General features: G+C 40.4%; 1 protein-coding gene across 8 annotated transcripts in view; it reads right to left on the bottom strand.

The window, feature by feature from the left end:
- Positions 1-24991, bottom strand: part of GARNL3 (GTPase activating Rap/RanGAP domain like 3) — a 229909-nt gene that overhangs the window by 165266 nt on the left and 39652 nt on the right. For 7 of the 8 annotated variants that reach the window (XR_009552095.1, XM_060200172.1, XM_060200173.1 and 4 more), the window contains one exon: positions 13846-13915. Coding sequence is in view for 6 of the 8 variants with exons in the window: in XM_060200172.1 (XP_060056155.1) it covers positions 13846-13915 (70 nt within the window). In the remaining 2 variants the exon portion in view is untranslated. Of the gene's footprint in view, positions 1-13845; positions 13916-14899; positions 15240-24991 lie in introns of those variants that run through there. The other variant, XM_007528843.2, reaches the window with a different exon arrangement.

Raw genomic sequence — 24991 nt, 5'->3', positions numbered from 1 at the left:
TAAATAAAATTTTAAAAAGATTTATTTATTTTAATAAGAGTGACATACAAAGTGAGGGGAAGACCAGAACTTTATTCAGCTTTGGCTAATGGTGGTGTTGGGGATTGAATGTGGGACCTTGGGACTTCAGGGACACTAGCGCTGTGCTCTAACAAGATGAGCTATTTTTCCTGGCCCTGGCATGGCTATTATTATTATTTTTTAATAACTCTCTTCCTCTCTTCCTCTCTCTCTCTCTCTCTCTCTCAATCTCCAAGGTTATTGCTGGAGCTCAATGCCTGCACTATGAATCCACTGCTCCTGGAGGCCATCTTTTTTTTTTTCTTTCCCACCATTGTTGTTGCTGGAGAGAAATTGAGAGAGGAGGTGAAAACAGAGAGGGGGAGAAAGACAGACACCTGCTGACCTACTTCACCGCTTCTGAAGAGACACCTCTGCAGATAGGGAGCTGGATGCTGAGATCTTTGAACCGGTCCTTACCCTTTGCACTATGTGCGATTAACCCCCTGCGTTAACTGCCTGGCCCCACTGATTAACTCTTTTTATTTTTTAATTTATTATTATTACTTTTTATTTATTATTATTATTTATTTATAAAAATTTAATTTAACTATAAAAAGGAAGCACTAACAAAACCATAGGATAGGGGGTTGGGCGGTGGCACAGTGAGTTAAGCACATGTGGCGCAAAGCGCAAGGACCAGGAGTAAGGATCCTGGTTCGAGACCCCGGCTTCCCACCTGTGTTGGGTAGTATGCCAGCTCCCCCTGGCTTCTGCTTAACCAAGCACTGGTATGCCTGTATAGGGATTGGTTTGATCCCACTCAAAGCTGCGGTCTATTTACATAAATCACTTTTACATTTACATAAAGTACCACCCTCCCTCCAGGGCATTGGTGGTTCAGTCATAGAATTCTCGCCTGCTCCGCCCCCTCTCCTTGCCACACCCTGATTTTCACCAGTCACTTTTCTCTCCACCCTCTCTACGTCACATCCTGTTCACACCCTACTTGGAAAGTATATATAAGGACAGCATTGTTCGTTTTTAGTTTAGTTTTTAGTTTTAGTTTAGCTCAGCTTGATATAGATTGTGCTGCGTCCAGCATGAATAAAGACATACTGCCTACAACCCAGCCATGAGTCCCGGGTCATCTGTCTCCCGTCAGTGAAGCTCAGCCTGACACACCTGCAGGGGGGTCGCTTCACAGGCGGTGAAGCAGGTCTGCAGGTGTCTATCTTTCTCTCCCCTCCTCTCTCCAATTCTCTCTGTCCTATCCAACAACAAACGACATCAACAATGGCAATAATGATAGCCACAGCGAGGCTACAACAAACAACAAGGGCAACAAAAGGGGGAAAAAATGGCCTCCAGGAGCAGTGGATTCATGGTGCTGGCACCGAGCCCAGCAATAACCCTGGAGGAAAGAAAAAAACAAAAAACAAACAAAAAAAACCCATAGGATAAGAGGGGTGCAACTCCACACAATTCCCACCACCAGAACTCCCATCCCCTCCCTTGGTTTTTCTATTCTTTAACCCTTTTGGGAGTATGGACCCAAGGTCATTATACAATGCAGAAGATGGAAGGTCTGGCTTCTGTAATTGCTTCCCATGTGATTGCTAAACCTGGGCATTGACAGGTCTTTATGAACAGTCTTCTTAAAACTAAGCTTTAAGATTTGGATAGAAAAGAGTCTGGGATTATATGTTTGTGCTAAAACTTCAAATATACGCTATGCTGTTGATAAATGGTAAAAGTGTTTACTCTAATCACCAACCCAATTTCCTTAGAAAAACCATCTAAAGCAGCAGGGTTACCAGAGCACTGGCTCCTGGACTAAGAGATTAGACACAGGGGTTCTTGGAGTCAGACCTGGATTTAAGTGTCACCTTTATATTCGCTGGCTGTGGGACCTCTCAGAGTTCTTTAGTTAAATGGTAACCCATTCAATATTCACAAATATCTCCAAGCACCCACAATGTGAGGCAAATCAGATAATACCTACCTCCTACAATTATTTCCAAAGGTTAAATAAGTAAATGTATCTAAAGTACTTAGCTCAGTGACTGGCCTACAGTAAGCATCCAGTAAATGTTAAAACCAATAATAATAAGAGAAAAATAAAAATCACACTAGGAGATTTATGGTTTTCATTCTAATGCATAAATAATTATAGGATTGAGATCTCAAATTTCTATATCATAGAAAATGGATGCAATAATTTCAGCCTAGAACAGGTTCATAATCAGCATATACTAATCACCCATAAGGCAACAAAAATATCCAAAAAGGCACCTACAGTTTTAAGTCATGTTAATTTACTGGCAAATACTCTTAATGTTACGCCTTGAAGTACCTAAATAAGTCAACATGCTATATAAAACTTAGGCACAAGCTAGTTAAATATCAAGATCTTAGCAAAAGAATTCTGAGATCTTAATGCTTGTTTCTTAGATTGAGACAAAAAAAAAAGCAGAGAGGGAGAGAGAGAAAGAGACCACAGCACTGAAGCTTCCTTTAATGAACTTCAATGAGATGGGGGTTGGACTCGAACCTGGGTCATGCATGTGGTCAAGCAGCACACTACCCAAGTGAACTATTGGGTTGTCAGAAGTCATGATGCTATTTTGCATAGAGAAACAGAAAAACACATCATGGTTTCTCTGACAGCCCAATATTTTCCTTGCCCTTCATGTCTCTGATCTTCTTGAGGGAAAAATTCTGGTGCCATCACTTAACTCTCGAATTGGGGATATAACACAGAATATATTTTCTCCCATAGTATGTCTATGACACAAAAGCCTCCTCAACCTGGAATAGAGAACAACACTGCATTGTGTTGGGACCCCTGGACAGGCAATTAAATCACTCACAAACCAAGAGCTCCACAGGCATAATTCAAAGTCACGTCTGAAAACAAAAAGACTACATATCAGACTTCAAGAGTCTTCAAATAGTCAAAACCTCCAATGTTCAAATCTGCAGATGTCAAACAAGTTCATGGTAGGCTGTTCTTTTGATAGTTATTAGACAGTGTAGTCAGATAATCTTTTTCTAATTGGGGCGATTAATGATTTACAGTAAACAGTAAATACAGTTGTTGGTACATGTGTAAAATTTCTCAGTTTTCTCCAAAACATTTTAACACCCCCCAGCACACACACACTGAAGTCCTCCTCCACCATTGTCCTTTATTTTGGTGCAATAGTCAACTATTCTTTTGATAATACCCTAAGTTCATAACAACAAAACCATTTGCATATTTCTCTCCTATATAGTAGGGGGAACACACACCTTACCCAAAGTAGGTTTGAGTCATTAAGAAACAAGGTGAGGGGAGTCAGGCGGCAGCGCAGTGGGGTGAGCGCACATGGTGCAAAGCGCAGGGACTGGCCTAAGGATCCCGGTTTGAGCCCCTGGCTCCCCACCTGCAGGGGAGTCGCTTCACAGGCAGTGAAGCAGGTCTGCGGGTGTCTATCTTTCTCTCCCCTTCTCTGTCTTCCCCTCCTCTCTCCATTTCTCTCTGTCCTATCCAACAACGACAACAACAATAACTACAACAATAAAATAACAAGGGCAACAAAAGGGAAAATAAATAAATAAACAAAATCTTTAAAAAAAAAGAAAAGAAACAAGGTGAGAAAGAAATGGATAATATATTGGGTTACTTGAGAAGTCATGACACATTTTTTCTATGCAAAAATGTGTCATGACTTTTCCAACAACCTGTCTTATCCAAGATATAGGTTATATGAGAATCAGCAGCCAGCTGGGCAGGGGAGAGGTCTGTATCATGCCTATATCATTTATCATTCACAGCACAACAGTTTCTTACCCAGTGAGTCAAAGGCCAAGAAAAAAAAATCAATAAAAGCTACAAACAATCTTATGCTTTTCCTGACAGGTTTCCATATACAGTGATAAAGGATGGTACATAGTTTAATAACTGTGCTTTGGTTATAATGCTCTGCCATGAGTGACCAGTCTTTTAATTTACCAAGAAGAAAAATGGATACATTTTCAATGGATGTACTGTAAGCTAATAAGCGCAACTACTTGGGGGCAGGAATCAAACCAGCTTGTTTCTTTCCTTCATTTAAATGGGTTACTCTCTAATTTTGGAACTCCCTCAAAGGGAGTCATTCAGTCAATCAAAATTTAATTTGTGCTTGATACTAGGGATACAGTGATAGTCATCCTTCTTACTTTTAGGGAGCTTATAATCTGCATCTTTGCTTACAGGATTAAAAGAATATTCTAAGAATAACAAGTACACTAGCAAGGAAAGATATTTTCACCAGCTGCTTTTAGTTTCAACTTTTTAAAGCTGTAGGAGGAAATGTTAAAGACAGATTTGGAGGTTCCTTTAAAACAACTTTGCATCTATACCCTCTTCAGAGACAATCATCCCTATCTGAAGTTTTTACTAAGAAGATGGGTCTAGAAGGCCATGTTTAAGCCACATGACCCCACTAACTCAAACACAACTATCTGAACCAGGGACAGATACCAGAAGAATTAATCTGTGATTTTCATTTGGGGAATTTGAAATTAGGGCCAAAAATAAATAGTGAATGGTGGATCTGTAAAACCACAGGTATTAGGAACTAGAGTTCAATATACTACTAAAAATTTTGGGGGGCCAGGCGGTGGCACACCTGGTTCAGCACACACATTACAGTGCATAAGGACCCAAGTTCAAGCACTCATTCTCCACTAGCAGGGGGAAAGTTTCATGAGTGATGAAGCAGGGCTGTGGGTGTCTCTCTGTCCTTCTCTCTATCCCCCATCTCAATTTCTCTCTGTTTCTATCCAATAATAAATAAAGCTTTTTTTTTTTTTTTTACTGAGAATTTACTATGTGCCAGTTTCCAGACAAACAATGAAAAGACAGACAAAGATCCAGCCTTACCCCAGTGGGTGAAAGAGTAGCAAATAAATAAGTGTCATAAATACAGTGATAACCATTATTAAGAAAGTAAGTAGGATGCTGAGTTAGAGAGTTAACAGGGAAGGGAACTACTTTACATAAGGCAGTTGAGGAGGTCTCTAAGAAAGCAGTGTTTATGCTAAGGTCAATCATGAAAAGAACTGGGGAGACTGAGAATGCCCTTAGTAGCCCTTTTAGGGGCCTCTCCTAGCACCTTCATCTCATTATAAACTAGCAATAAGAAGGACTGCCCCACTCTCCAAAGGAAGGCTGGGTCATCTCACTCTACCAACTTGAGAAGGACTGGTACTTCTCTATGTGTGCCTTTTCATTTTCTTGATCAAAAGTTTAAAATATCAGAGGGGGGAAAAACCCTATGCGAAATACTTAGAGTTGGTGAGGGGGAGTCTTTAAAAGTGAAATAAAAATGAGTCAAGGAATAAATCATGAGACATATACTCAGTGGAGTACTACTCAGCAATTTAAAAAGACTATATTGTGTCTTTTAGAATAAAGTGGATGTATTGTCAGTGATTATGCTAACTGAAGTAAGTAAGTAAATGAAGAACAACTATGGTTTCATTCATATGTGGAACATGGAGAACTGAAACACAGGAACTTGAAAAAAGAAAAAACTAAATATATGTACCCAACCCATATCTGTGACCTTTGGATACTATGGTGGTCCTGTCGGGGGGCACAGAACTTTGGTGGTAGGAGTAGAGTAGAATTATGTCTCTATTATATTACAGTCTTGTAAATCACTAATAAAAATATAATAAAACATTATTTTGAAGAATTTACTTTAAAAAAGGACTGGGAAGCTTATTCCAGAGATAGGAATAATAAGAAACAAAACAAAACAAAACAGACATAAGTACAAAGAGTTTGGGATAGAGGAAAACTCAAATGTGTGCTAGAGACCAAAATAAGGTCATATTTGTGAAGCATGAGAAGCATAAGAGAGGGTAGGAGAGGGTAGGAGAGGAAGGAACAGGAAATAGTCAGGTTCTTGTAAAGTTTAGTAAAAGGTCATCTTGAAGTACAATGGGCAACTAATGAAAGTTTATAGGGAAAAAAAGGCATTGTTTTGTCACATGTTAAAACATTACTATGACATAAAGATTATATATATATATATATATATATATATATATATATATACACACACACACACAGACCAATGGGATAACAGAGGAAGTCCCAAATTTAACCCTTGAATATATATGGTCAGTTTATTTTAAAAAGGGTGCTAGACCATACAGTAGAAAAAGAACAAAGAACAAAAAAGCAAGACAAAACAGCCTTTTTCAACAAATGCTGAGAAAACTGGTACACCTTATAAAAACTAACTCAAATTTGACCAACAATGTAAAAATAAAAGCTACAATTATAAAACTCTCAAAAGAGAACTCAGGGGAAATCTTCATGATGTTGAATTTGGCAGTAATTTCTTGGATATAATACTAAGGGCACAAGCAATAAAATAAAAATAGACAAATTGGACTTCATAAAACAATTACAATGTTTGTGGATCAAAGGACTTTGTCGACAAGTGATGAAGCAGGGCTGCAGGTATCTCTCTGCCCCCTTCCTCTGTCTCTCCCTTTCTTTCAGTTTCTTTTATCTAAAATGTCTCTACCCAATAAATAAATATAATAAAAAGTTGAAAGATAAAAAAGGACTTTGTCAACACAGTAAATAGACAACCAGGATAATAATTGGAGAAATATTTGAAAACCATATGTCTGACAAGAGATTCATGTCCAGAATTGATTCATGTCCAGAAATCACAGAACTCAATATCAAAACAACCCAGTTAAAAAGTGGGCAAAGAACCTGAATACCATTTCTTCAGAGAATTTATACAAATGGTCAATGAACACATAAGAAGGGGATAGGGAGATAACTCACAAGGTAGGATGTATATTTTGCCTTGCCCAAGTTTGATTTCTGGCACCACCGGGAATGGTATGAGAGTGGGGAAAGCTCTAGAACTATTTATTTATTTATTTATTTATTTATTTATTTATTTATTTATCTGTCTGAGTAAATAAGTGAAAAACAAACAAACAAGCAAACATAAAATACCTCTGCCCTGGGAGTGATGAAATTTTGTATGTGCAAGGCCTCGGTTCCACAAAAACAAACAAAGCAAATATAGGGAGCTTCTCAACATCATCAATCACTAGTGAAAGAAAAGTCCAAATAACAATGAGGTACAACTACAGGCCCATTAGGTGCCTAGTGAAAACAAGTGTTGGTGAGAATGTAGAGGACCTGGAACACTTGTGCATTGCTGGTGGAAATGTAAAAATGGGACGGTTACTAAGAAAATGACTTTGGGAATCTGTCAAAAAGTTACAGAATTACCACATGTGCATTATAACATGTGTACTCAACCAGTTGTGCCATCACCCAGCCCCCTTAGGTGTCTATCAGTAAGTAAATGGATAAACAAAAGGTGGTATATACACAACGGAATGCTATTCAGTCTAAAAAGGGAAGGGCATGCTGATCTAGGTTATAGCATAGATGAGCCTCGAAAATACTATGCTAAGTGAAATAAACCCAGCACAAAAGGATAGCTATTGTATAATCCCACTTTCCATGAGGTCGCTGGACCAGACAAATTCATAAAGATAGACAGCACAGTAAAGGGCTGTGGAGGAGAGATGATATAATTATTGTTTAACTGATGCAGAATTTCTCTTTGAGATGATGAAAACTATTCTGAAAGTGGACAGTGGTGATGGCTACAGAATGTTACAAATGTACTCAATGCTTCTGAAAGGTAGATGAGAAATCTTATGTTGTATTTATCTTACTACAATTAAAAATATTTCCAAACTCACCAGAACTGGGAAAAGTAGACTGAGGAGAGGGCAGTGTGCAGAGAGGAGAATGAATGGTACACACACACATAGGAAAGTCAAGTTGAGGAATCAAATGCCATCAGAGAGAAACAGAGAAAACAGCTGTTTGATAGTTTCTCTGTCACATGAAGCCCAGCTGCACTTTGTTTCTCTAAGGTTCACCCACGCCCTTTCAGTGAATTACTTTATCCTTGAGCTGGGCTGAGTGGATCTCTGTTCCCTGCAGTGACATAATCCCTGATTAAGGCAGGGACACAGCTGGGATGCAGTTAAGGAGCAGCCTACAGACTCAAAGTTCGAAGCAGTGATTTCTGAAGCCAGACTACAGCTCCATGAAAATTGAATAACTTTTTTTCTTTCCTTGTGTGTCTGGATAGTACTTAACACATAGTGGCAGGATCTTCGTTAAGGAGGTACTGAGTGAGTGCTGAGGAACTCTGCCATGGGTCAAGAGACTTGCACTTACACATTCTTACCAAATTTAGACCCAATTTAAACTTGGGAAACTAAGACCCTGAATCATCCCTCATGATGATCTGAATGACCAAGCTTAGTTATTAAGAAGGATTTCTTTCTCTCTCTCTCTTTTTTTTTTCTCATTTTGTTGCCCTTGTTGCTGTCATTATTATTGTTGTTGTCGTCATTGCTGTGGTTGTTGTTGGATATGACAGAGAGAAATCAAGAGAGGAGGGGAGACAGAGAGGGGGAGAGACAGACACCTACAGACCTGCTTCATTGCCTGTGAAGCCACCCCCCTGCAGGTGGGGAGCCAGGGGCTCAAACCAGGATCTTTATGCCAGTCCTGCACTTTGCGCCATGTGCACTGAACTTGTTGTGCTACTGCCTGACCCCCCAGAAGGATTTATTTCTACCCAATTTATCCAAAATCAGGAGAAGTAGATGTTAAAATTTCAAGTTTATAGAATCCTGGGCACTCCTCTACAAAGTTTGACTTCTGGCTTCTGGCTTCCCAACAATATTTACCAAATTAGGTGTAAGAAAAGTTAAACTTATTTTCTCACGAACACAGAATTTAACAATATAGGTGAGGAAAGCATCTCCATCCTTAGAACACCAAACTGAGAGTTTCAAGAGAACCTTAGGTAGCAAAAATGAAACTCTTGTTCACTCGATTTTCCTCAATCATTACAGCCACAACTATGTGTCATTTCTAACACAGGGAAAACAGAAACAACCTAATTTTACAAAAGGATATTTTCACACAGACAATCTCATTTTGGGGCTGTTATCTAGCAAAGACCTAAATAGTAACTTAAAGACAACATAATATGAAGAAATTTATAAAACACAATTACATGAAAAATAAGGAATGCAAAACTAGATGTATAATCTGACTGCAACCGTACAGAAATGACGCTGGTAGTTAGAGAGACTGGAAAATTCCAAAATGATATAACAGCTGTGGCAAGGTATGAAATGATACATGAGATTTAAAAACACATTAAAATTACTTTATTTTATAAGTCAGTTAATAAACTTTTCAGGTGAGTCTAATACCTGCTTAAGTTTGAGAATCACTGTTCTTGATTACCTTCCCAGCCTGATAGTCTGTGTTCCCATGATTCTATAAAGTTTCATTAGGACTAGACCTGTAATGGACCTCTCTCTGCGCTGCCACTGGCCACTTCCATCAGGAATGTCATCAGAAGCCCTTTTGTGGGTCTTGCCAGTACCTTGCCCTCACCATAAAGCAGCAATGATCAGGATGGCCCCAGTCTCTGAAGGGAGGCTAGAGTATCCTGTCCTGCCACTTGCGGAAGACTGGTCCTGAAATGAGTACAACCTGCAAAGTTCCCAGCTATGACCAAGAGCTGCAAATTCAGACCAACAGGGACTTAAAGGTTACATAGGCTCTGGTGCTAAATATATATAGTCCCTGGGTTGGGCGGATAGAAGTAGTTAATTTTATCCACATAATTTTTTCAAGAATGGGAGCTACTCACTGCCCTAATCCAACTTTCTAACCCTTTTCTCTACTCTGACACCATTTCCTTAGACAATATTTCTTTTTTGTTTTTGTTTGTTCATTTTTGCCTCCAGGGTTGTTGCTAGGGTTCGGTGCCTGCACTACAAATCCACTGCTCCTGGAGGCTATTTTTTTCCCCTTTTGTTGCCTTTGCTTATTGTTGTTATTGTTGTCATTGTTGTTGGATAGGACAGAGAGAAATGGAGAGAGGACAGGAAGATAGAGAGGGGGACAGAAAGATTGGACCTGCTTCACTGCTTGTGAAACAACCCCCTGCAGGTGGGGAGCTGGGGGTTTGAACTGGGATTCTTATGCCAGTCCTCGCGCTTTGCACCATGTGTGCCTAGCCCGCTGTGCTACCACCTGGCTCCCCCTCAGACAATATTTATTTTTATTTATTTATTTATAAAAAGGAAACATTGACAAAACTGTAAGATAAGAGGGGTACAACTCCACACAATTCCCATCACCAGAACTCTGTGTCCCTCCCCCTCCCCTGATAGCTTTCCTATTCTTTATCCCTCTGGGAGTATGAACCCAAGGTCATTGTGGGATGCAGAACATGAAAGGTCTGGCTTCTGTAATTGCTTCCCCACTGAACATGGGCATTGACAGGCCGATCCATACTCCCAGCCTGTCTCTCTCTTTCCCTAGTGGGGCAGGGCTCTGGAGAAGCGAAGCTCCAGGACACATTGGTAGGGTTGTCTGTCCATGGAAGTCAGACAATATTTCTATCCAACTTCATGCTAGCTAACAAACTCAAGCAAAACTACCATAGTTGTGGGCCCCTAGAAATATGCCTAAAATGGACTTCTTACCTAAGATCTTCACCCTAAGATCCATAATCTCATCTCCTCTGTTCCTACTTTTTGGTTTCTGTACATCAACCATTTTGTCTTACTTTATGTCCTGCTACCTTCCAGACACAAAGTTGCAGATGCTGTCATGATTCTATTCTGACTTCTCTGGGCAGACAACCTCACCAGTATGTCCTGGAACCTTGCCTCTCCAGAGCTCTGGCTCACTAGGGAAAGATAGAAATGAGCTGTGGGTATGGACTGACCTACCAACACCCATGTCCAATGAAGAAACTATTACAGAAGCCAAAACTCCTACCTTCTGCGATTACAGAAGCCAAAACTCCAAAAACAATATTGATCCATACTCCCAGTGGGGGAGAAGTGATAGGAGGAAGAGGATAAGAGGGCTCTGAACTCCAGTTCCATCAGGACCCAGAGAGAGAGAAGGAAAAAGAAAGGGACATCTGAATGTAGTAATAGTGTAGTAATATTACCATGAGTGTCTTGGAGGGGGAGAGAAGATTGGATCAGGAAGAAAAAGGGAGAAAATATGTGCAAATGTAGACAGATAATTGTAGAGATGATGGTCCATCCATGTCTGCAACCTTAGGAGAATTGCGGTGGCTTGCAGTAGATTGGGAATTCAGAACTCTGGTGGTGGAAAGAGAATGGATGTATACCCCTGTTGATATATAATGTTGTAAATTAATATTAAATCACTAATAAAAAATAAAGATTTCATTATTCATAACTATGCTATCTCCCCTAAATACTGCTCGCTCTGTTCACGAGGGCTCCATATGGCTTATTAGATCAGGTTTACCTAAGTCTTTACCTGTGAGTCAAAGTCCTACATTTGGTACTAAATTTCATCTTACTGTAACAACTGGTTGACATGGACTGAATCTCATTTAATCTTCCTAGTCATCCTATCACGTGGTTATGTCCACATTTCCTAGGTGAGAAAACTGAGATCAAAAGAAGTCCAAGATAATATAACTTATAAGTGATAAAACCAGAGTGACTTCAGAATCCAAGCTCTCCTTTTATTGTTTTATTGGAGAAATAATAAATTTGAAAAATATTTGTCCCATGGGCACAATTTCTCTCTCTCTCTCTCTCTTCCCAGTGATAGGTATCTGCATACCACTCACACCAACCAACCCAGTGTGCCTTCCACCACCATCATGTATTGGGCTTCCAATACCCTCTTAACTTCCTTCCCTCAACCATACCCCTAATGGCCTTGGCCTTGCTGCAACAGACCACTTCTAGTTCAACTTTCACCCTGTGTTTTGCCTTTCTCATGTAGTTTTTTAAGGTCCCCCCCCCATAAGTGAAATCATCTGGTATTCATCCTTTTCCTTCTGGCTGCTGTCACTTAACATGATTCCTTCAAATTCCATCCAAGATGAGACAAAGGAGATGATTTCAACATTTTAAATAGCTGTGTAGTATTCCATCCTAATGTAGTATTCCATACCATTATTTCCTTAACCATTCATCGGTTGTTATGCATCTGGTTTGCTTCTATGTTTTAGAGCCCAAGCTCTCAAGCACCACCAAGGTTCAGAGAAATCTGAAAGATGAAGTCAGTGCGAGAAGCCAGGTCTGACTTCCAAGCCCACTTGCTTCATTGCTAGTAACTGCAACATCATACTTTCTTGAGGATCATTAGTTCACTGTCATTCAAATACACCTCAGCCAAAACCACATTATTTGAAAATATCTAGTATCTGTCTTGGCCATGTGTCCACCACATTCTATCCTAGGAGGCCTTTCAGACTGTTCTCTAAGATCCCTGGTTAGAATGGGTGGTTCCTTCCCTTTACTCCCCCCTTTCTGCACTATGCTCTACCTGCATATCCCCGATAATATTAATCAATTTCCACACAGAATACTATTTACACACAAGCTTCTCCAGGACAGCTGTGGTCTCAGTTGGCATGGGGTTGCCAGTGACTGGCAGGACAGTCATTGATTGAGTCAATCCATGGTTGTGTTTTTATTTATTTATTTTTTGTTTATTTAATAATTTATTTATTTACCAGAGCACTGCACAGCTCTGGCTTAAGGTGGTGCAAGGGATTGAACATGAAACTTTGGAGCCTCAGGTATGAAAGTCTCTTTGTATAACCATTCTGCTGATTCCCCTGCCCCATGTATGTGTTTTTATGTGACTAAAGTCACTCTTCAGATATGTTATGCATCTTTTTTGCTTAGATGAAGGAGAGTAAGACCCTTAAAAACAAGGACTAAGTCATATACTTATTTTATATTTTTCAAGAATGCTCAGTCCCAGGCCAGCTACACAGTTAAATCTGTAACATATCCTTGAATTCAAGTAGAATGCTCCAGGTACACAACTCTGGTAATTGTTTCTGTTTTTTTTTTTTTCTACTGCTTAAGTTCTGAAAAAATGTTACTTTTACTAATGGGGGGGATACTTGGGTGTTATGCAAATGAGTTCATGCAACTCATTTTGGATAAACAGAAATAGTAAGTTTGATATTTTAATAGTGTCAAACAAGAATCAAGAGGATTTTATGATCACAGGTCCCTAAAAATCTGTTCAAATTTTCCATGCAATTGGGAAAAACATCACAATCCCATCTTGAAAAATTGAGGCTCTGCTATGCCTTCATTATGCCCGTTTTGAAATGAAAGACTATTTTTAAAACCATAACAGAAGCCTCAGTGATTCTCATTAAGGAAAATATGGTTATTCATGCCAGATACCCAGCACCTATCAGTTATCTTATCTTGCCCAGTCAATACATTTCAACAGGAAAAAAAAAATCTCAAATATACTAATTCCTATCACATATCCAGAGAGGTAAGGTACAGAAAATCAGAATATGTATTTTAAATATTTAAGCCTCAACAACTAGAATTATAAACTTTTTTTGGGAACAAGATAATATAAAAATCAATACAACCTTTCTTTATTCATAAATTCTTTAATTTAATGATATATAGTATCAACAGAGAAAAGCAGAAAGCCACAGAATATTCTTCACAAACTGGGAGATACAGATTCAAAGTATATGACAACAAAAACAAATAGATAAAGAGGATCAAATTACCATAGGCAGTTAAATTACCATTTAACTGTCATATATTCCCATCTAATACTTCTATTGTACCCACATGGCCTAACAGTTAAATATATAACAAAAGATCTGATGAGCTTGGCGAGTCTCTCTAAATCTTAGTCAATGTACTACTACTGAACAGACAGTGTAAACTTACCAGCTCCACAGATCCATAATGTTTCCTACTGAAATCCCCACGTCTACAGCCTAGGTCTTCGGAGACAGAGCTGGAACAAAAATGCTTCATCAGTATTATACATAGCGATCTGACCACAAACCGTCTGCAAAAACCCGACTACCATTTGAAACCAGGGCTGCTATGAACAGGCTTGCCCCAGTTCCTCACTGCAGGGGAGCCTCCTTGCAACAGACACAGTCTTCAGCAGCCATTGCAGAGCCTGGCTTTCATGGAGCCTCAGTTAAAAAAAAAAAAAAAAAGATAGGAAAACAAAATAAAGAAGGAAAGAAAAGAAAAATACCCGAGTCATCCCTGGAAGTAGAGACAATGATTGAATTAAATATTTAGCCATTTGAAATTGACTGAAATTTTCTAAGGTTACTGGAAATTTATAATTTCATTTTTGTATAACCAAAGGGGATAGAAGCCCTGCAGTAAACTTGAGGCAAGGGACTAAGCTTTCAATTATCTTTTATTTAAGGAAGCCTCTTTGTCCCAAATATTCAACATAAAAATAACCAGCATTAAGACAAAACTTAAAATAGGAAGGGAGGAAAAAAAAAAAAACCTTCAAAATCCTGGTAGGCCCCACCCCTCCCTTTAAAAGGCCAGGCCAGGCCAGGACAAACAAAATCTAATAGCCAAATATAATCATGCTTTTTTCCCTCCATAGAGGTAGCTAATATTTTCCCTTATCCTCCCCATCCCAAAGACTTACATCAGATAAGAAAAATTACATGCACTGTTGAAGAGCAACTAAAACAAGGACAAAATCATTACTGCATTTGCATCCTGAATGCACAGTAACACACTCAAAAGACAAGTAACTCTCCGACTAGTTAGTACATTTAGGACCTCAAGCTCATGAAAGAAAACACATCAGAGATTCACAAATACAAATAGCTTCTAAAAAGTTTTGCTCTCATTTGTCATGCAAATAACTCTAATAACACATAAAGGTACACAGGAATTACATGTTTAACATATCTGAAAAATCTGGGCTGTAACATGCAAATAAAGGTGAGGTTAGTACCTTTTCATCCTTCCTTAAGAGGTAGGCTACATTTTCTACATTACAACCCTCTTGGCACGTTCAGAAAGAGACTGACTCTGATGTTTAGCATCCACAGTACTGCCTCTCTGCCAGGACACTGTTTGATAGGCTCCAAGAAAGACAGCATGAGAGAAATGAGATTAGAGAGTCTAATGGTATTCTGCTTCCACCATTTCACAGAGATGGCTGAATTAATCTTATATGAGAATTTTAACCTTTTGTAGTCCTCACTTCCTTAACTAAAAAGGTGCAATAAACTAATGCATGCAGCTTGGAAGGGTGTCCCAGATATTACCCAGGCTATCTTCCTGCTTTTAGTGACAGGATTATTTTTTTTTTACCCAAAAATCTCTGAAAGAGATTCAAAAAACTTGCCTCCAAGGTCTATTCTGATTGATGTTAAATACGTCTTCTCTGTCCATTTCTCAGCCCAGAAAACCTGGGAAAATATTGTCATTGTCCTACATGGCAGTTCCAATGTCCTTTCCTGGTGGCCCTGAGTTATCTAGTGGGCTCCAGTGAGAGTGTCCACACACTGGGCCAGAGATGGGGCCCAGAGAGGACACTGAGTGGCAGTGAACAGAAAGCCCCATCTGCCCAGACCTCAGTGGTAACTGGGCTCATGTGCAATCAGCAGCTGATGCTGCAGTTTCAAACTCCTCTGGCCAATGACATGAAAAGAACAAGGGTGCTGGGTTCAGGGGCCCTGCCTGTCCTGCTCTCAGCACTATGGGGGGGGGGGTGGATGTTCTAAGACAGTGCCAGCTCTTTAACTTTGCCAAAAGCCTGGAAGAAACACACAAAAAAGATGATGACAACCAAAGTCCTGGAGCAGCCACTTCCTCAGAAGTCTCACAGAGGGGAAACAATAGCCTATGAAAACAACCAAGAGAGCTATAAACAGAACATCTGGTATTGGTTGTCCTTTTCCCCTTCTAATTACATTTCATCCAATGCACTGCAGAGGGAGAGAGGGAGAGAGGGAGAGAGGGAGAGAGGGAGAGAGGGGGAGAGGGGGAGAGGGGGAGAGGGGGAGAGGGGGAGAGGGAGAGGGAGAGGGAGAGGGAGAGGGAGAGAGAGAGAGAGAGAGAGAGAGAGAGAGAGAGAATATGATCATGTTAAGGCTAGGAGCCAGAACAACTATACAGAGAGAGAGAGAGAGAATATGATCGTGTTAAGGCTAGGAGCCAGAACAACTATACAGAGTGTATTTCTGGGGTTGCAGGAGGCATTAAGGCCAGCCTGAAAAAAAATCTTTTCCTCATACCCCCAGACTCCCTGGCCCCTGGGTAGCCAGCACAAGTGATGTGGCTATGGGGCTGGGGTCACCCAGAGCTCCAGGTGGAGCTTTGTTCTCCACTAGGGCCTCAGTTCCGGCCCACTGCCTGGCACAGATCAGATGTGCAGGAAATACTTCCTGAATTAATGAAGGTATTTGCATATCTTTTGGATCTTACCATTTAGTTCCAGATAGTACCCTTGGGAGCGCCAGGACAGGCTGTCTGTTGACACTCTCTGGTGAGTCACCAGGCGCTATTCGACAGTCCTAGCCCAGGAGCTAGAACCTTCTAACTGCTCGCCAAAACCCTCTTCTTTTCCTCTTGGACTTGTTGCTGGAATACATTCCCTGGTCACCACATGACTGCACTCTGGGAATGAGAAACATGGGAGACCAACACACTTCCAAGCACATCGGGGTGAGGTGTGTCCACATCCCCTTCCCATGACCAGCTGGGTGGAAAAAATTAGGAGAGGGCAGAACTTCAAGACTGAAAAAATCCTGGGTCTTTAAATGATTCCCAAGAATATCTGTATCAGTGCATGATAAAATCAGAAAATAAACATTTAGTCCTATCAGTCATGTAGAATTTAGGTTTACCTGTTAAATCACCATATGTTACCTGAGCTAATACCAAAGTGGGTATCTTGCTGCCAGTGCTACCATAGCAACAACCTAAAATATGTGGCTCTGGCTTAGTAGGCAGGCAATATCCAGTGAGGAAACTGATCTCAGAGGCTGGAAAGATGGGTATCTTGTGAAGTGACTCCCCTGCAGGTGGGAAGCCACAGGCTCGAACCGGGGAAAAAAATGGCTGTCCAGCACTTTAACCACTGTGCCAACTCCTGGGCTGCATGATTACCAGAGCTTTTAAAAAGCTTAAAATTATTTTATTTATTTTGGATAGAGACAGAGAAAAATTGATGATGAAGGGGGATAAAGAAAGGAAGAGAGAATGAGGGACACCTGCAGCATTGCTTCACTGCTTATGAAGTTTCCCACCCTGCAGGTTGGGACTGGGGGCTTGAACTAGGGTCCTTGTGCACTCAACTAGGGTCCTATGCACACTCAACCAGGTGTGCCAAAGAACTTAAAAGATTAGGGAGCCTGGAGGCTGGGTGGCGGCACACCTGGCTGAGTGCACATGTGACAATGTTCAAGGACCAGGGTTCAAGCCCCTGGTCCCCTCCTGCAGGGAAAAGTTTCACAAGTAGTGAAGCAGTGCTGCAGGTGTCTCTGTCTCTCTCCCTCTCTATCTTCCCCTACCCTCTCTATTTCTGGCTGTTTCTATGCAATAAATAAAGATAGTTTTTAAAAACTTTTTTAAAAGAAAGAGTAGGGAGTCCTAGGCAGAACAGCAGGCCTCCTAGGGAAGGTGTAGGACATCCCAAAGCTCAGCTGATACCTCCCTAATTGCCACCTCACCTAGAAAACAGTAAAAATAGAAAAATTGCAAAAATGAACTAGAGAGACTGAGGCTGGGAGCTAGGTGATAGGAGATAGGTGCACTTACCCATCGTACCATGTGGGTGGTCCCAGGTTCAAGCCTTGGCACCACATGGGTATGCCATGGCACTAGGGTATGCCCCACAAGTGGTATCACCTCTTCCTCTTTCTCTGTCTGGCTCACTCTATCTACCTACCTATCTAACTATTCATCCATGATAAAAAAGAATGGAAAAAGTCCATCTAGGAGTGGTAGACTTGTGCTAAGGGTGGTGAGATCAAGTTTTCTTTCATGAAATGTCTACTAAGTTCCAAATATTAGCCTATCCGTTTTTAGTAAATTGATGCCTGAGGACACAGAACCACCCTTTGCAGACATGACCATAACTGAGGACTTTCATGTTAAATCTGTAAATCTGACCTGGGATGAGAGCAAAGATTTCTAGCTCCACATAAAGGCCAGGGGGAGGGAAGGAGATGCTATTACATAAGTCAGGTTCCTAAAACATGACTCTCTTCAAAGAAAAAAAAATCATGGGAACTTTAATAATTCCAAAATTCCCAGAAATCATCAACTGATCATAACAATTGGCTGCAATCTATTAATCCAGGTCTTAGTCATTTCCAACCTTGGTGGAAGGATTAAAGTCAATAGCAAGAAAGGAAACTCTTCCTGGATCAGTAGAAAGGATTTATGAGAAGCAACAGGCATAATTTCAGATGTCTATTGATAGCAAGGTTCAGTCAAGAGTTCCAGGATGACCTTACACCTGTGAGAAAGGGCTGCATCAACAAAAGGGAAAATGACAGGTGTTGGCAAGGTTGTGGAGAAAAAGGGACTCTGCCACACTGCTAGTGGGAATGTAAACTGATGCAGCCCCTGTGGAGGACTGTACGGAGAGCCCTTAAATAAAGTGGAACTACTCTATGATCCAGCAATACCACTTTTAGACAATTATCCAAAGGATATGTAAACACTAATTCAAAGGGACACATGCACCCTTATGTTCATAGCTGCATTATTTACAATAGCCAAAGAGTGGAAGCAGCCAAAATGCCTGGCTAAAGAAGTCATGGGATATATATTTGTTGGGGTATGGCTACTTAAAGCCCATGTTTTAGCCCTCACTCAAAGCCTGTATTTTGCACCCAGCAACTTTTACACCTGAAGTAAAGGATGTGATGTTCTTGATGTATTGGGTGATGAACTGGAACTCCTGATGTAAACATGACTGTGCATGTCTAAGTTGATTATATCAGTTGATAGTATAAAAGGCTCAGCTAAGACCTATACAGGGGCCTGGTGGCCTCAGTCTCCCTCTCTCTCTCTCCTCTCTCTCTCTCTCTCTCTCTCTCTCCCTGTCTCTGGATCCATGTGTTTTCTTCCACACGCCAAGAGCCATATCTCCCTGAACCACTCTTCAACCCTTCGAGCAGTGCCACTTGGCATAGCTATGTGGGATCTAGAGAAATTATATGCATAAAGTTGTAACACATACAGAGAGAGAGAGAGAGAGAGAGAGAGAAGCAAACAAACTGTCTCTAAGACTTTGCTAGAACTATGGTGGTTATCTTTGGGAAATGGGAAGATGGGGACACAGAATTTTGGTGGTAGGTATGGTGTGGAACTATGGAATACTACTTTACAATCAAAAAAGATGATAGTGTGTCCTTTGGGACAAAATGGATGGAACTGGTGGTGATTATGTTTACTGTAATAAATAAAGAGATGGTTTCACTTACATGTGGGATCTAGAGAAATTATACACATAAAGTTGCAACACATACAGAGAGAGCGAGAGAAGCAAACAAACTGTCTCTAAGACTTTGATAGAACTATGGTGGTTATCTTTGGGAAGTGGGAAGATAAGGACACAGAATTTTGGTGGTAGGTGTGGTGTAAAACTATTCTCTTTAATCTTACTATCTTATACCTTCTATTAATTGTAAGTTAAAAATGGGGGAATAGAATTGTAGGGTGATGCCTCAACCCCTCTTGATAAATCTGTGGTAATAGGAAGATAGAAGGAGGCCCCATATTTGAGGGACAGAGAAGCTAAACAACATGTCTGACTACATTTTTAGACTTGGCAAGAATCCAAGGCTTCTTAACAGGTTCTAGAGTAATTTATTGCACAAGCGGGACTAGTTGTCTCTCAGGAAGATAAGTGACACAGAAAAGCAGAGATGCAATTATACATTAATTTTTAATGATGAAATGGAAGAATTCTGTTCTCCTTTGAAGGGATTGAAGATACCAGTAAGTAGGTAATAAACAGGAAGATTTATTGAGTAGGAAGGTCATAGGAAATCAGAGTTGCTTGATCCTTGTATCTTTGCAGACAGCTCCCTATTTCCCCCGTTTCTGGGTGTATAATACCCTGTGTTCCCTGCCCCAGCATCTTAAGTTTACCATCTCTTAGCAAGACGCACCAATAACCAGACAGGTTTGGATTTGAATTTTAGCTTTGTGATCATTAGCTATGTGACCTCAGAAAGACTACTTATCATCTCTGAGATTGCTTTCTCATCTGTAACATGGACCTAAAATAATATCTGTGTGTGTGTGTGGGGGGGGGTTTAAGAGAAGTAATAAGATACTTACTTGACACAGTCCCTAATATGGATAAGCCCATAGATAAATATTGGTTATCTTGTCAGGACCCTTATCAGTCTTGGTCATCACTATGCCCAATGAGTCTCAGAGTACCTGGTTCACAGCAGGCTGCTCATTAAATGTCTGTTGAATACATGTGTCATGAATAAATGATTCTCTTTGCTTTACTTGGATGCAAGTGGGTTACTATCTCTGTCTCTCTCTTCCCCTCTCCCATTATTTTTTTTCTGACCTTCAGGTACATTTGATATAATTTTCACCTTTACTCTGCTATCCTTCTCAACCTGTCTTCTGTTCTCTGATATTCTGGAATGCATTCCTCCTCTAGTATATATGTGTCCATTAAGTTCCCAATAAAGGTGTATGCCTCCTAAGCAGAACTTGGACTGGGGTTGGTGTACTGCAACAAAGTAAAGGATTCTGGGGTGGGGGGGCGTCAGGTCTTGGAACATGATGGCAGAGGAGGGCCTAGTGTGGGTTGTATTGTTATGTGGAAATGTTATATATGTATAAACTATTATATTTTACTGCCGACTGTAAACCATTAATCCCCCAATAAAGACATAAAAAAGGTGTGTACCCCAACAATCTACCTGGCTCTCTCCTAGTGATAAAGCCTTATGGAAATTCACTGAAAGGTTCCTTTCAATAGTGATTCTTTTTTAGATATATTTATTTATTCCCTTTTTTGTTACCCTTGTTGTTTTATTATTTTTTAAAGTATTTTATTTTTTTATTTTTAATTAAAAAAAATTTTTTATTTGTCATCTTTATTTATTGGATAGAGCTAGCCAGAAATCAAGAGGGAAGGGGGTGATAGAGAGGGAGAGAGACAGAGAGACACCTGCGGCCCTGCTTTACCACTTGCAAAGCTTTCCCCCTGCAGGTGGGGACTGGGGCTTGAACTCAGGTCCTTGCGCACTGTAATGTGTGCGCTTAACCAGGTGCGTCACCACTCGGGCCCATTTTTTTATTTTTGAGAGAGATGCAAGAAAGAGAGAGATGCAAGAAAGAGAAAGACACAGAGAGAAATGCCAGAGCATTGCTCACTCTGGTTTATGGTGGTGCAGGGGACTGAACCTGGGACTTTAGAGCCTCAGGCATGAGAGTCTCTTTGCATAACCATTATGCTATCTACCCCTGCCCTGTTGTAGTTATTATTGTTGTTGTTATTGATGTTGTTGTTGTTGGATAAGACAGAGAGAAATGGAGAGAGGAGGGGAAGACAGAGAAGGGGAAAGAAAGATAGACACCTGAAGACCTGCTTCACCGTCTGTGAAGCAATTCCCCTGCAGCTGGGGGGCTCGAACTTGGTTCCTTACGCTGGTCCTTGCGCTTTGTGCCACATGTGTTTAACCTGCTGTGCCACCGCCCGACTCCCTCTTTGTGCCTTTGAAATGCTATCTCTAAATAAAACAACAGCAACCATACCAAATGGTGATGAGGATATGGAGAAACTAGAAGACTCCTACCTTGAAGGCAAGAATGCAAAGTGACAAGCCAAGCCTCTTTGGAGAAAATTAGGCAATTTTTATAAAATTAAGCACAAAGTTACAATATGTACATTTATCCCAGAGAAATGAGAACATATATTTACAACAATATATTCACAAAGTTTCACTGCAGTTTTCTTCATCATAACCCCAAACTGGAAAAAATTAAAGTTCTTGAAAGGGCTTTGGCTAAGCAAACAGTGGTATGTCCATTCCATGAAATATTACTCAACAATTAAAAGAAACAAAGTGGAAAAATATCCTAGGAATTATATTGAACGAAGAAAGCCAATCCAAAAAGTTGACAATATACTGTATGATTATATTTAGATGTCACCTCTCCCCACTTCTCCCAGTTGTTTTTTTCTTTCTTTTTCTTCTCTCTCTCTCTCTTTTTTTTTGATAGAGACAGAAAGAAAGAGAGAGAGACCGAGATGGAAATAGAAAACACCAGTACTTTTACACCGCTCATGAAGCTCCCTCCACCCTGGGGGTGGGAACTGGGGCCTTGAACCTGGGTCCTTGCACATTAGGTAACATGCATGCTACTGGGTGCACCACCACCTGTATAACATTCTCAAAATGGCAGAATCAGAGGAAAGTAAGTGGGAAGAACAAAAGGGCAGCATATGGAATCAGGTGGTGAAGAATATTCTGGATATTGTGTGTGCTAGTGGAGAAAGTAACACATTCAAATGATAAAATTTCAGATAGAACTAGAGAAGCCTAAAGTCAGTGAATTGTAATGAATGCCAACTCTGTGACCACGATCCAGACTCTGGTTTTGCAGACCTGGGTGAAGGCAATGTGGGACCCTTTTGTTATTTCTTATAACTGCATGTGAATCCATGACTCCAAATAAAAAATACAAATAAGATTATAGCTGAATTGAAACTATCATACATATTTAATAGAGTTACAAATACCTACAAGGAACCTGGTTCAGGGGCAGGTACTAAACCTGAGGTGTACGGGCCCTGCTCTCAGGGCACTTAAAGTGCAGTGGGCAACATAGGACTTCACAAGAACAAAAAGCACTTGAAAACAAAGCACACAAGTGAATCTTGTCAATGGTAACACGAACTCTCTTATCTGCTCACACAGCAAGATATGCATTCTGGGTGTGAATGCTTCTCATAGAAGTCTGGGAGGTAGGCTGGGTGGTGGTGCACCTGGTTAAGTGCACACATTACAGTGTGCAAGGACTTGGATTCAGGCCCTGGTCCCCATCTGTCTGCAGTGGGGGAAGCTTCATAAGCAGTGAAGTGGTGCTGCAGGTTTCACTCTGTTTCTGTCTCTCTCTATTTTCCACCTCCCTTCTTGATTTCTCTCTGTCTCTATCCAATAAATAAGAAAATGTATTTAATTAAAAAACTAAGTTTGGGAGGTCTGATAAAAACAAACAAAAAACAGTCCTCTTTCTGAAGTCCCAGGTTCAATCCCCTGTACCACCATGAGCCAGAGCTGATCAGTGCTCTGGTAAGAAACAAAAAACAAACAAATAAACAGTCCTCTTAGTTTAAGACTCATATCATCCAGAAGCCTGAGAACCCACAAAGTGTGAAGTTTGCACTTCTGCTCCCACCCTCCCCTTTTCAGTGACCTTAGTTTCTACTTTCCTTAAGGTCAAGATTGGAGAGTTTTCTGACTTATAACAGAATTTGGTTTGGGAAACATTGCTCACTCAAGACCTATATACAACATGATTTACAAAGTGTTAAATGGAAACTTATTTAAGGAAGAAATAGAGCAGACAACATATGCTTCTGGGTACTTCCAGCACCTGCAGACTACTTCTCTGGGGAAATCCCTCCAAAGTCTGTCTCCATGCTGTCAAAGTTCCCCTACCAAAATTCTTAGATCTTCTTCCAACCAGAATCAGACTCTGAAGGAGGTGTGCTATTCAGACTGGGTGCTGCTGAACAATCCCTGAGGTAGCTAGAGAATTTCAAGGTCATTCTGATCCCTGCTACTCAGTGTAATTCTCCATGGGAGCTGGTTAGAAATGCAGGCTCTCAGGCCCCACCCTGGATCTAAGAAAACTGAACTAGCATTTTATCAAGATCACTAAGGATTCATATGCTCACTGAAAAACTGAATAGCACTGATTCTATACTTCGGATCTCAACTGTGTATCAGAATATACAGTTGGATATTTTTGGTCTAAATACTTCAAGGCACAGAAAAGTAGTGAAGAATATAATGTACATTCTAGATACACATGAAACCCCCATGTATCTTTTCTTGATCCTATTTTCATCTCTCCCTTGAAATAACTGCTAAGTAATTTAGCTTATACTTCGTGATCTTTTATATATCTGTACTATGTATTCATTCATAAACAATACATAGGTTATTTTGTATATTTTAAATGTTCACACAAAAGAATGCCATATGGTGTGTCTCTTTCTGAAACTAGCTTCTTTGATTAAATCATTTGTTTTTAAGAGTTGTACACATTGACGTTATGACCCCAACAGGATTTTGGGACGATTAGCATACAAGTGACATCAGCCTGAGGAGGTGTGGCAGAGAAGGGAGTGTATAAAAGGCACGGACTTGGAGCAGGTCACTCTTTTTGGCTGCTGCCTCTTCTTCTGGTCAGAAGCATCTCGGCAGAGGTGCTACAGGTATCTGCCAAGGCTACTTCTCCTGCGAGCTGAATATGTGCTGCTAGCTGGTAAACTTTTCGACCCCTCTACAGCCATGAGCAATCTTTAACCATTTATCTTATGGGACTAAACTTTTGATAACTATACTCAGACTTTATGGACCTAGCGTACTCTTAACCCTTGATGATAATTGCTTATTTTTCCTTTTCCCTGTTTCACCCTAATAAAGCTTCTATTGTATAAACCCATTCCTAGTTCCCCACTGTGAATCCTTAAGCGCCAAAGCCCTAACCCCTTTTATGTTAAGTTTCAACACATTGATATCTATAGATTTTATTTGCTTATACTGTTACATCATACCTTGCTGACCTCCATTCCCCTATTATTTCATTCCTTCATTTATGAGAATTTCAGCTGGTTCCGATGTCTCAACAATGCTGAACAAACAAACTTTTGCCTCTTGTTGAGTACAATTGCACTCATAGTCCTAGATTATATACTCAGGAGTGGGATTTGATGGGCCATGATGGATGATCTTCGTATTTTCGCATACTGTCAAATTTCCCTGCAGGCTGAGATGCTGAGTGCTTTTTAACTATAAGTAGATTTTTTAGCTTACCCACT

This window comes from Erinaceus europaeus, chromosome 10 (assembly GCF_950295315.1).
Source record: "Erinaceus europaeus chromosome 10, mEriEur2.1, whole genome shotgun sequence".
Classification (NCBI taxonomy): domain Eukaryota; kingdom Metazoa; phylum Chordata; class Mammalia; order Eulipotyphla; family Erinaceidae; genus Erinaceus; species Erinaceus europaeus.
Note: the sequence above shows the minus strand (reverse complement) of the source record. Positions and strands in the feature narration are given on the sequence as shown.